General features: G+C 36.7%; 1 protein-coding gene and 1 non-coding gene across 2 annotated transcripts; one reads left to right on the forward strand and one right to left on the reverse strand.

The window, feature by feature from the left end:
* Positions 1–5,541: 5,541 nt before the first annotated feature.
* LOC102264856 (taste receptor type 2 member 31) lies at positions 5,542–6,628 on the reverse strand. Its single transcript, XM_014477806.2, is given in 2 exon segments — positions 5,542–5,628; positions 5,630–6,628. Coding segments are annotated over 2 exon segments (1,086 nt in total).
* A 4,875-nt stretch (positions 6,629–11,503) lies between these two features.
* Positions 11,504–11,576, forward strand: TRNAF-AAA (transfer RNA phenylalanine (anticodon AAA)). The gene has a single exon. It is a non-coding gene; the product is annotated as a tRNA-Phe (tRNA).
* The last annotated feature ends 843 nt before the right edge of the window (positions 11,577–12,419 follow it).

Genomic DNA, 12,419 nt, shown 5'->3' on the forward strand with positions numbered 1-12,419 from the left:
GTCTAAAAAATCCAAGTCTAATGTCACTGTCGTGATTCCTTCAATATTCTGACCTTAAATTCTTTATGAAGTTGATTTCTGGTTGTGCAGTGAAGTTCTTATTTCTTTCAAACTCTGTGATGAATGTCAAGCAGAAAAGCACCAGGCAATAATATTGGAAGAGCTCAATGACATCTCGATGAAAAACACTGCTATTCCCTAGCAGCTCAAATTAGCTCTCTTCATATACTTTGTGCCCTACTATGGGATAGATTACTTCATAAGTGACTTTGAAGTAAAATATGAATTCTCATTTACCAGATGCAAATAAGGACTCATCGTTTTACAAAATTTCCCCTGTCTACCTCTTCATAATTTGTGTTCATCAACTTTTGTTGTTAGTGAGGAAAATTTTGAAACCCAGTGCAGAGGATGCACAGTGAAAGCTTAAATAATTTGATCAAGCTTGATCATAATTATGCTCTACATTATCAGGATAATCATTAGGATCTTGAGGTGATTTGTAATGCAAAACAGACATCTACAATAGTGTTGGAAACTTTCTTTTTTTAGACAGAATCAGGATCTATTTGTAAATTTTACATGTGGAATAAAGGGTGGAATTGGAGAGCTGAGTAAGTGGGCAACATTGGACAATTGCTACTATTTTTAGTCACCCAGGAACTGAGTTCTATTCCTGAAACCATGCACTATGAGATCTAGCTCTCATTTTAGGAAACTAAATTGAAATACTTTCTGAGTCTGCCTTGAAATTACAAAAGCTGCCACTTTAACCACAGAATAAAAGGATGGGAAAAAGTAGCTATCTTCAGGAAAGAGAAGATGCTGAGGCATATGTCAAACAAGACACTCAAGTGGTGGATCATTACACAAAATTGAATATTATTTTCCCAGTTTGATCAGTGTTATGTAGCTCTGCGTAGAGCATCAAAGTAGATATTAATCAATCAGTACTAAGATTAAGAAACATATCCTAGTTATGGGCAAGCTAGTGAGAATGAGGTTAATGAAGTTGATTTTCCAGTGTCTTCCCAGTTGCTTCAGTTCATTATTCCAATCAATGCATTTCCCAAATGCCAACTATGAATTTCATAGATTAAAAAAAATAGAGTCCTTATCTTGTATGTTTCACATTTCTTCTGAGTGAAAAAAAACTCCCATCCCAAATACCACTACTGATGATTAATGGTTGAAAACTAATAGTTTTGAAGTATTTTTCTGTTTTTATTGTGGTTTCCTTTCCATTCCAATAAATGCCAGCTTCTATTATCACACTGGTCCTCAGCTAGCATTGTGAAAAACATTTCAATTCCTTTAAAATGACTTAGTATGTGATTTTCCTGCCAACAAGAGTGACTATTTCCTCTTTTATTGTAATGTCTGATGTAATATTTTGTTATAATATGTGTGAAAGAATAGAATTTGGTTTACTTAAATGGTGATCAAGAAAGATACTCTACCAAAGTTTCACCTCTGAGTTCCCTAAAATAATTTTAAAAAGCATGAAAACCCCCAAGTAGGAGTTTCTAAGAGCCATTTTTCAGAATTAAAATTGTGATTTTAGGAATGAAATTTTATCATCATCTGTGTAATCAGCAGCCTCAATTTACTATAGAGCCAAAGAAGAAAACACGTAAAAAGTAAGAATAATTCACCTTGGTCTAGGTGAAGGAAGGTAGGCAACTGAAAATAATTCATAATAATTAAAATAAATAAATTTAAATTAAAAAAAAACCTCGTACAAGTGAATCTCAGTAATTGAAGTTTAAAGGAAACATACTATTTTTACCAGAATAATCTTCATTTTGATTATTATAATAATAGTAATCAGCATTTGCTAGATATATCCCTATATATTACTAATATTCTTGTCTTTGACATCATATTTGCTTCTCAAAAACCTCATTTACTAGAGATAATGTGAGTAACTTTCCTCGGAAAACAGCTCTTCTGTCATTATGGGTAAAGTCAAGGAACAAAACTTGATCTCAAAACACCGTTCACATGAGCAAACTATAGTACATCAATGATAGTGACACCATGCTATATGCATGCTACGTGTGCTCAGTCATTTCGGTCATGTCCAGCTCTTTGCGACCCTATGGACCGTAGTGCTCTGTCCGTGGAATTCTTCAGGCAAGAATACTGGAATACACTCTAAAGCCCTCTGTTAAGAGCTTGCTCAGTAAAGGTTATTTACTTTATCTTTTTTATTAAAGGAATTTAATTTAGTAAACGAAATAATTTGTGCAAGTAATACATTTTAAACTAAAAAATTTAATTTATAAATATACTCATTTGACTTAAATTTTTCTCTTCACTAGGCTAAGACAATGTTAATCTTTAGGAAATTACTTAGATACTGTCCAAGTTACATTTATAAGCATCACTAAATGACATAGTTCGTGATGATGCTGTCAGCAGTGAAAAGGGAGAACTCTGATAGATGTGATATCATCCAGTTTTCAAAGTGGCAAAATTCACTGTGACAGGTGAACACTAGCCAATCTTTCCTATTAGGTACTTCAATCATTCTCAGCATCAGAGCTAGCATGAAAGACTATCTTTACCTACTACGTCATCAAGAACAACATCAAACTGACATACTCTAATGATTTACTTGCTGTTTTTTTCCTTTACTTACATTCTGACAATTATGGCTAAAGTTACCTCAAACAGTACTTTGTTTTTATTGAATTTTCATATGGAAATGAAAATATATATATACAATAATACACTATACAATCTTCTTTCATATTTTAATACCACCATTAGCAAGCTAAGTTCTCTCACCTGCTTATTTCATATTTCTAGCTACTGTGATTAAATCTAGGTAATTTATTAAGCAGTCAAAGTACAACATATGCACAAACATATTCAAACATTCCACTGAACGTGTATTGAGTTGTAACAAATTTACCTTTCTATGTCTTTTTTCTCTAACAAGGAACTAAAAAATTTATAATAACAAAAACATATGCATCAACACACGTGTACATACACATACACACGCACACACATTCTTAGTGTGTGATTGATTATAGATGGAAGCACAAAATTGTCATTTAATTTTAAGATAAACTATCATATTTTTTATATCTAGGTTTAGTTCATAGGAAATTCACTGAATTTTGCTCTCAAAATGTGTGTGTGTCTGTGTGTGCTCAGTTGTGTCCAACTTTCTGCAACACCATGGACTGTAGCCCATCAGGTTCCTCTGTCCATGGGATTTTCCAGGCAAGAATACGGGAGTGGGTTGCCATTCCTTACTCCAGGGGATCGTCCCAACCCAGGGACTGAACCCATGTCTCTTGAATCTCCTGCATTGGCAGGCAGATTCTTTTACTACTACCACCACCAGGGAGTGAGTGGATATTTGAAAACAAATGTGTCTAGGAAAACTAAGATATTTTGAATTTGAGATTTTAATGGGAGCTGGAAGCAAAGTTCAAGAAGGAGAAAACACATGTATACCTATGGCTGATTCATGCTGATGCATGGCAGAAACCAACACAATATTGTGGAGCAATTATCCTTCAATTAAAATTAATAATTTTTTAAAAAGCACGAATAATGTGGATTTATAATTCTTGTATCATGTCTTCCTTTTTTTCTATTAGTTAGAATTATGTTTACATTTTAACTCAGGGTTCATACTACCATAACCCTGTATTTCTCTTTATTCAACAAGAACTCTAATTACAGTGGTATCTATGAGCATATGTGGTTTCAGGTTAATATTATTTTCAATAATTTCTTTTTCTGCTTTCTATACATATTCATTATTGTAAAACATAATACCTATAGAGATTAAAAGGAAACACAAATGCATAGGAATCAAAAAATTATAGTGTTAATACCCCTTTCACATTTGACTCATAATACAGAATTTCGCCAGGTATCTAGACCCTCCCCCATATATTCCTTTCTATTGATACTATTTCTCTTCTCTCTCCACCCTCCATACACTCCCAATTGTTATAGTAATCACTAATTTGTTTTACTTCAGAGTTGTGTCACTAATGTAATGCTTCAGAAACTATCATCAACCTATTTTTTAACTTTGTATGTCTGGAATTCCAGTGAATTTTTTAATCTTGATATTTCTCCTCAATTTCCAATGTGCATTATTATCTATATAGCTCTAATTTGTTGATTTTTTGTTATATAAATTCTATTGACATCATGTAGCTCTACTTTTTACTTCATTGCTGTATAACATTATTTTATACCAGCATTCTATTATATCCATCTTACCAATAATGGAAGTCCAGGTGATGCCTTAATTCTAGTTACTCAGAACAATAATGACAGGGACATTCATATATATGTATCCTGATACACAGTACAAAAATTCTCTAAGGTACAAAATTTCTATTATATATTAAATGTATTAATATTTCATTATATAGTTTTAATCATAATACAAAAATTGTAAGAAATTATTTTCCTAATTGAGTGTGATAACGCTACAGCATTAAAAACAAGTCATGATTATTTTTTTCTTCTTCACCCTTATCATGGAAGTGTTAGTCCCTCAGTTGTGTCTTACTCTTTGTGACCCCATGGACTGGGGCCCGCCAGGCTCCTCTGTCCACGGAATTCTCCAACCAAGAATACTGGAGTGGGTTGCTGTTTCCTTCTCCAGGTGATTTTCCAGACCCAGGGATCAAACGTGGGTCTCTCTGCATTGCAGACAGATTCATTACTGTCTGACCTACCAGGGAAGCTCACCCCTATCTTAGGATTTCATTTTTTTTCTAAGATTTTAGCCTACTTATAAAAATCTAATATTCTTCAGTGAAATTTATTACACACATATATAATATACAAAAAATGTTTATTACTTTTGAATTTAAGGTGGTTCTCCTTTCCTAACAACATTTCTAATTACTCTCTATTGACTATGAAGTAAGAATCCATGATGAAATAATATCTATCCCAAACATACATCAGTTCAGTTCACTTCAGTCACTCAGTCATGTCTGACTCTTTGCGACCCCAAGGACTGTAGCACGCCAGGCTTCCCTGTCCATCATCAACTCCCAGAGCTTACTCAAACTCATGTCCATTGAGTTGGTGATGCCATCCAACCATCTCATCTTCTGTTATCCCCTTCTCCTTCTGCCTTCAATTTTTCCCGGCATCAGGGTCTTTTCAAATGAGTCAGCTCTTCTCATCAGGTGGCCAAAGTATTAGAGTTTCAGCTTCAGCATCAGTCCTTCCAATGAATATTCAGGGCTGATTTTCTTTGGGATGGACTGGTTGGATATCCTTGAAGTCCAAGGGAATCTCAGGAGTCTTCTCCAACACCACAGTTCATAAGTATCAATTCTTCAGTGCTCAGCTTTCTTTATAGTCCAAATCTGACATCCATACATCCTCAGTGTGTAATTTAAAATTCAGAGTCGTTACCATCCAAACAATGGATATATGTGAAAAACACAATGCTTCATCACCCTGATCAATTGCACAATATTTTGTAAAATTGTATTGCTTACCTGAAAAATCTTAGTTAATGGTAAAGTAAACACCATTTTCTTAAACACACACAAAAATACACTTTTTGTAATAAGCTTTGGTGAAAAACTTTTCTAGGTAAACCTGTGGGTATTACTCAATGACATACAGAATTAAGAAAGGAGTAGAAAGTATAAAATGTTACAGACTCCATCAATTCATTTTTTGCTAGAAGACACATGATACCCACCTATTTCCTCTCTTTCAGCCAGCACCCCAGCTGCCACAGAAACAACAGAAAGGCCTGTGTTAACTTTCTGTTTCCCCAAATCAGGATAAATGAGTGGACTGAAGGATAGATGACTTCGATTGTTGGGAAAAGCAAGAGAAATGGTTCCTCATGCAGTTTTTTAGGCCTCCAGATTGATATGATTAGAACCAGAAAGTAAAAGGCAAATAGCAAGAGAAAGGAGATGACAGTTTGCATGGCTTTTATGTGGACCTTCGTACAGGGATCTTGGAATCCTTTGCCATTGAGCTGCATCTTCCTGAGATGTTTCCACAGGGAAAAGATTGGTAGCAGAAAAGATATTAAGAACATAGTAAAGGGTGTGAGGTTTCCTAGAATGAGCAGGGTCACATGTGAAAGCCATAAAATATCCCTCAGTTTGGTCTTCTGTGTGAAGTTTCCTTCAAATTCACTTCTCTGCATAGTCCCACTTACGCTTATAACTACAACTTGTAAAACCAAAATGAATGAAGTTCCCAGAAGCATCATGAGAACTACACTTTTAACTCTCCACTTCAGGTGAAGAAAAGTTAGGCTGGAGAAATTGACTATCTTCAACAAATAAAATATACTGAGGCTAGTAGCAAGCCAGGTGCTATAATGATTGCTTATTGTCCAGGCAACATGAAAAATAGTTCTTACTTTTAAACTATATAAAGCTGGATGAAGCAAAATATAATACCAATGTATTAACATTACACAGAACAAAACAATTCTGGAGACTGCCATAGCAGTGACAATCACATCAGTTGAGGAGATCTTTTGTCTCTTGACCCAGTCAATGCAGTTCACCAGGGCTATGAAGCCATTGGCAAAATTTCCCAGAACAAATTGTATTATTCCTAGGATGGAAAAAATGGTTGATAGTAGAGTTATCATGTCTAGAAAAAAAAAAGCCAAGTCTAATATCACTGTAGTGATTCCTTCAATATTCTGACCTTAAATTCTTTGGGCAGCTGATTTGGGGATGTGCAGTGAAGTTCTTGCTTCTTTTAACTTCTGTGACCAATGTCAAGCAGGAAAGTACCAGCATATGTAAATGAAAGAGCTCAGTACTGTCTTGACGTAATAATTGCTGGTGGCTCAGATGGTAAAGAACCTCCCTGCAGTGTAGGAGACCCGGGTTCAATCCCTGGGTTGAGAGGATCCCTTGGAGAAGGAACTGGCAACTCATTCCAGTATTCTTGCCTGAAGAATCCCATGACAGAGGAGCCTGGCGGGATTGAGTTCATGGGACCACAAAAAGTGAGACTTAGTGACTAACATACACACACACACACACACAATGTGAAACAGACCTGCGACTTATAATTGTTGCCCCTTCAGTGTGACAAAGACCTTCTAAGCTGCAGCATTTGGCAAGAATGAAGGGATTTTTCAGTTAAGTTCCATTCAGTCACTCAGTCGTATCCAACTCTTTGCCACCCCATGTACTGCAGCATGCCAGGCCTCCCTGTCCATCACCAACCCCCAGAGTTTACTCAAACTTATGTCTGTTGAGTTGGTGATGCCATCCAACCATCTCATCCTCTGTCGGCCCCTTCTCCTCCTGCCTTCAATCTTTCCCAGCATCAGGGTCTTTTCCAATGAGTCAGCTCTTCTCATCAGGTGGCCAAACTGTTGGAATTTCAGCGTCAACATCAGTCCTTCCAATGAATAATCAGGACTGATTTTCTTTAGGATGGACTGGTTGGTTCTCCTTGCAATCCAAGGGACTCTCAAGAATCTTCTCCAATACCACAGTTCAAAAGCATCAATTATTTGTTACTTAGTTTTCTTTATAGTCCAACTCTCACATCCATGGATGACTAGTGGAAAAACCATAGCCTTGACTAGACAGACCTTTGTTGGCAAAGTAATGTCTCTGCTTTTCAATATGCTCTCTAGGTTTGTCATAACTTTTCTTCCAAGGAGTAAGTGTCACCATCACTGCAGTCACTATCTGCAGTGATTTTGGAGCCCAGAAAAATAAAGTCTGACACTGTTTCCACTGTTTTCTATCTATTTGCCATGAAGTGATGGGAACAGATGCCATGATCTTAGTTTTCTGAGTGTTGAGCTTTAAGCCAACTTTTTCACTCTCCTCTTTCACTTTCATCAAAAGACTCTTTAGTTCTTCTTCACTTTCTGCCATAAGAGTGGTGTCATCTGCATATCTGAGGTTATTGATATTTCTCCTGGCAATCTTGATTCCAGCTTGTGCTTCTTCCAGCCCAGCATTTCTCATGATGTACTCTGCATATAAGTTAAATAAGCAGGGTGACAATATACAGCCTTGACATACTTCTTTTCCTATTTGGAACCAGTCTGTTGTTCCATGTCCAGTTCTAACTGTTTCTTCCTGAGCGGCATACAGCTTTCTCAAGAGGCAGGTCAGGTGGTCTGGTATTGCCATATCTTGAAGAATATTCCACAGTTCATTGTGATCCACACAGTCAAAGGCTTTGGCATAGTCAATAAAGCAGAAAAAGATGTTTTTCTGGAACTCTCTTGCTTTTTTGATGATCCAGCAGATGTTGGCAATTTGATCTCTGGTTCCTCTGCCTCTTCTAAATCCAGCTTGAACATCTGAAAGTTCACGGTTCATGTATTGCTGAAGCCTGGCTTGGAGAGTTTTGAGCATTACTTTACTAGCCTGTGAGATGAGTACAGTTGTGTGGTAGTTTGAGCATTCTTTGGCATTGCCTTTTTGGGATTGAAATGAAAACTGACATTTTCCAGTCCTTTGGCCACTGCTGAGTTTTCCAAATTAGCTGGCACATTATGTGCAGCACTTTCACAGCATCATCTTTCAGGATTTGAAATAGATCAACTAGAATTTCATCACATCTACTAGCTTTGTTCATAATGATGCTTCCTAAGGGCCCCTTGACTTTACATTCCAGGATGTCTGGCTCGAGGTCAGTGATCACACCATCGTGATTATCTGGGTCGTGAAGATCTTTTTTGTAAAGTTCTTCTGTGTATTCTTGCCACCTCTTCTTAATACCTTCTGCTTTTGTTAGGTCCATATCATTTCTATCCTTTATTGAGCCCATCTTTGCATGAAATATTCCCTTGGTATCTCTTTCCTGAAGAGATCTCTAGTCTTTCCCATTCTATTGTTTTCCTCTATTTCTTTGCATTGATCATTGAGGAAGGCTTTCTGATCTCTCCTTGCTATTCTTTGGAACTCTGCATTCAAACAGGAATATCTTTCCTTTTCTCCTTTGCTTTTCACTTCTCTTCTTTCCATAGCTATTTTTAACGCCCCCTCAGACAGCCATTTTGCTTTTTTGTATTTACTTTTTTGGGGGGATGGTCTTGATTCTTGTCTCCTGTACAGTGTCATAAACCTCTGTCCATAGTTCATCAGGCGCTCTATCAGATCTAGTCCCTTATCTATAGCTCACTTCCATTGTATAATCATAAGGGATTTGATTTAGGTCATACCTGAATGGTCTAGTGGTTTTCCCTACTTTCCTCAATTTAAGTCTGAATTTGGCAAAAAGGAGTTCATGATCTGAGCCACAGTCAGTTCCTGGTTTTGTTTTGCTGACTGTATAGAGCTTCTCCATCTTTGGCTGCAAAGAATATAAGCAATCTGATTTTGGTGTTGGCCATCTGATGATGTCCACGTGTAAAGTCTTCTCTTGTGTTGTTGGAAGAGGGTGTTTGTGCTGACCAGTGAGTTCTGGTCAACTGCTTGACCAGTTGGCAAAACTGTTAGCCTTTGCCCTGCCTCATTCTGTACTCCAGGGCAAAATTTGCCTGTTACTCCAGGTGTTTCTTGACTTCCTACTTTTGCATTCCAGTCTCCCATAATGAAAAGGACATCTTTTTTGGGTGTTAGCTCTAAAAGGTCTTGTAGGTCTTCATAGAACCATTCAACTTCAGCTTCTTCAGCGTTACTCGTCAGGGCATAGACTTGGATTACCGTGATATTGAATGGTTTGCCTTGGAAATGAACAGAGATCAGTCATTTTTGAGATTGCATCCAAGTACTGCATTGCAGACTCTTTTGTTGACTACAATGGCTAATCCATTTCTTCTAAGGGATTCCTTCCCACAGTAGTAGATATAATGGTCATCTGAGTTAAATTCACCCAATCCAGTATTTTAGTTAGCTGATTCCTAGAATGTCAACGTTGACCCTTGCCATCTCCTGTTTGACTACTTCTAATTTGCCTTGATTCATGGACCTAACATTCCAGGTTCCTATGCAATATTGCTCTTTACAGCATTGGACCTTGCTTCTATCACCAGTCCCATCCACAACTTGGTGTTGTTTTTGCTTTGGCTCCATCCCTTCATTCTTTCTGGAGTTATTTCTCCACTGATCTCCAGTAGCATATTGGGCACCTACTGACCTGAGGAGTTCATCTTTCAGTGTCCTATCTTTTTGCCTTTTCATACTATTCATGGTTTACTCAACAGAGTATAGAAAGTCCTAGCAATAGCAATTAGGCAAGATAAAAAATAAAAAGTGCCCATACTGAAAAGGAAGAAGCAAAACTGTCTTTATTTGCAAATCGCATATGTTAAAAAAAAAAAAAAAAAAAAAACCTAAAAACTCCACACACAAAACAAAAACTGCTAGAACTAATAAATTCAGGAAACTTACAAGATATAAAATCAATATCCAAAATTCAGTTGCATTTCTATACATTAACAACAAAATATCAGAAAGACAGATTAGAAAAACAATCTCATTTTATAACTGCATCAAAAAGAATAAAACACCTCAGAATAAATTTAACTAGTTAGGTGGAAGATCTGTACACTGAAACCTGCAAGACATTCAAAGAAACTGAAAAAGGTGAAGAAAATAATAAGTAGAAAGCTATTCCATACTCATGGATTGGAAGAATTAATATTGTTAAAATATCCATACCAGCCCGAGAGCTGTAGATTGAATGCAAGTTCCACAAAAATTATGAGTTTAATTAAAACATTAATTAATTTAGAAGTATTAAGTATTATAAATTTATAATTTAAAAATTATAATTTTATGTATTTTTTCACATAAATAGAAAAACCTCAAAAGACTGTGGACAGCTAAAGTAATCCTGAGAAAGAACAAAGCTGGGAGCATCACACATTCTGGTCTCAAACTATAGTTCAAGCTTTAATAATCAGAACAGATGGTATTGGCATAAAAAACAGACACAGTTCAATGGAACAGAATAGAGAGCCCAGAAACAAACATAATTTGATGTTGCAGCTAATGATTTCCTTCTGTATGACATATATTTGATACTTGAATGTGCAGTCTTAATTCAGAAATTGTAGTTTTATTATGGGATCTAATCATTGGTATCAGCTATTACAATTTTTTTCCTTTTAACAAGTTTACTACCTACATAACAGTTTCCACTGAACTTCAGTTCCTGATGTGATGCCTGCAGAAAGACTAAATTCAATTTGTCAGCCTGCAAACGTGAGACTTTAATCGAGTTGTAATTTTTCTCTTGTGTTTAGGGTTGGATCATTTGATTCAATCCTTGCATTCTGAATGTATTTCTTATATAGTAGAACACTTACATTAGCAAATTCCTTAAAAAAGGAGTTGAAAATTTGCCAATATGGTAATTTTCAGACCCATAATTACCAATTACCAATATGGTAAATTTGGTACCAATTGCCAATATGGTAAATTTCAGACCCAAAATTTACTAATATAGTAAATTTCAGACCCATAATTACAGCTTACCTTTAAACTTTCAAGCTGCATTAAACTTAACAAGCCATTAAAAAGTACTAAATTTCCAGGCTTCCCTTATAGCTCAGTTGGTAAAGAATCTGCCTAAAATGCAGGAGACCCAGGTTCAATTCCTGGGTTAGGAAGATCCCCTGGAGAAGGAAATGGCAATCCACTCCAGCATTCTTGCCTGGAAAATCCCATGGACAGAGGAGCCTGGCAGGCTACAGTCCATGGGTTGCAAGAGTCGGACACAACTTATCAACTGAACCACCACCAAATTGGCAATTTTAGGGTCAACAATAGGAATATAAGATTTAGAAAGGAAGGGCAAGTTAAAGGGTCAATGAAATATTGTCTTCAGGAATGGATTAATACATGTTGATAACTTACTTATATGTGCCTACTTGGCAACAAGTGTGGATCTGTCATTCAAGTCTAAGTATCAAGGGACAGAATAAAAACCACAATCACGTAAAATACTGATCCTATCCCACTCTCCAGTCACTTTCACACGACAGAAATCTTTCAACAGCTCTACAGTATTAAGGATAGGAGTTGGAGCTTAGTAACTACTCTTTTTTTGTCTGTGTGTGCTTAGTCACTCAGTCATGACTGCGACTCCATGGACTGTAGCCAGCCAGGCTCCTCTGTCCATGGGGATACTCCAGGCAAGAATACTGGAGTGGATTGCCATGCCCTTCTCCAGGGGATCTTCCCAACCCAGGGATTGAAACCAGTTCTCCCACATGGCAGATTCTTTACCATCGGAGCCACCAGGGAATCCCTATTCCTTTCCAATTAGAACAGGAAATCTGTTACTTATAACAGCCATTATAAGTAAACGGCTGCTATTTTCCTGGGGGTTTCCAATGGAAGACCGGTTTTCACGGAATTAATCAAAGCTAGGGGTGAAGGGAGTGAAGAGCAGAATGGTAGAAGAGGATGAGTCCACATTGTTTTAGGTAGTTGGAAGAGGAAGATTCAGGG

Source organism: Bos mutus, chromosome 5 (genome assembly GCF_027580195.1).
Source record: "Bos mutus isolate GX-2022 chromosome 5, NWIPB_WYAK_1.1, whole genome shotgun sequence".
Taxonomy (NCBI): Eukaryota; Metazoa; Chordata; class Mammalia; order Artiodactyla; family Bovidae; genus Bos; species Bos mutus.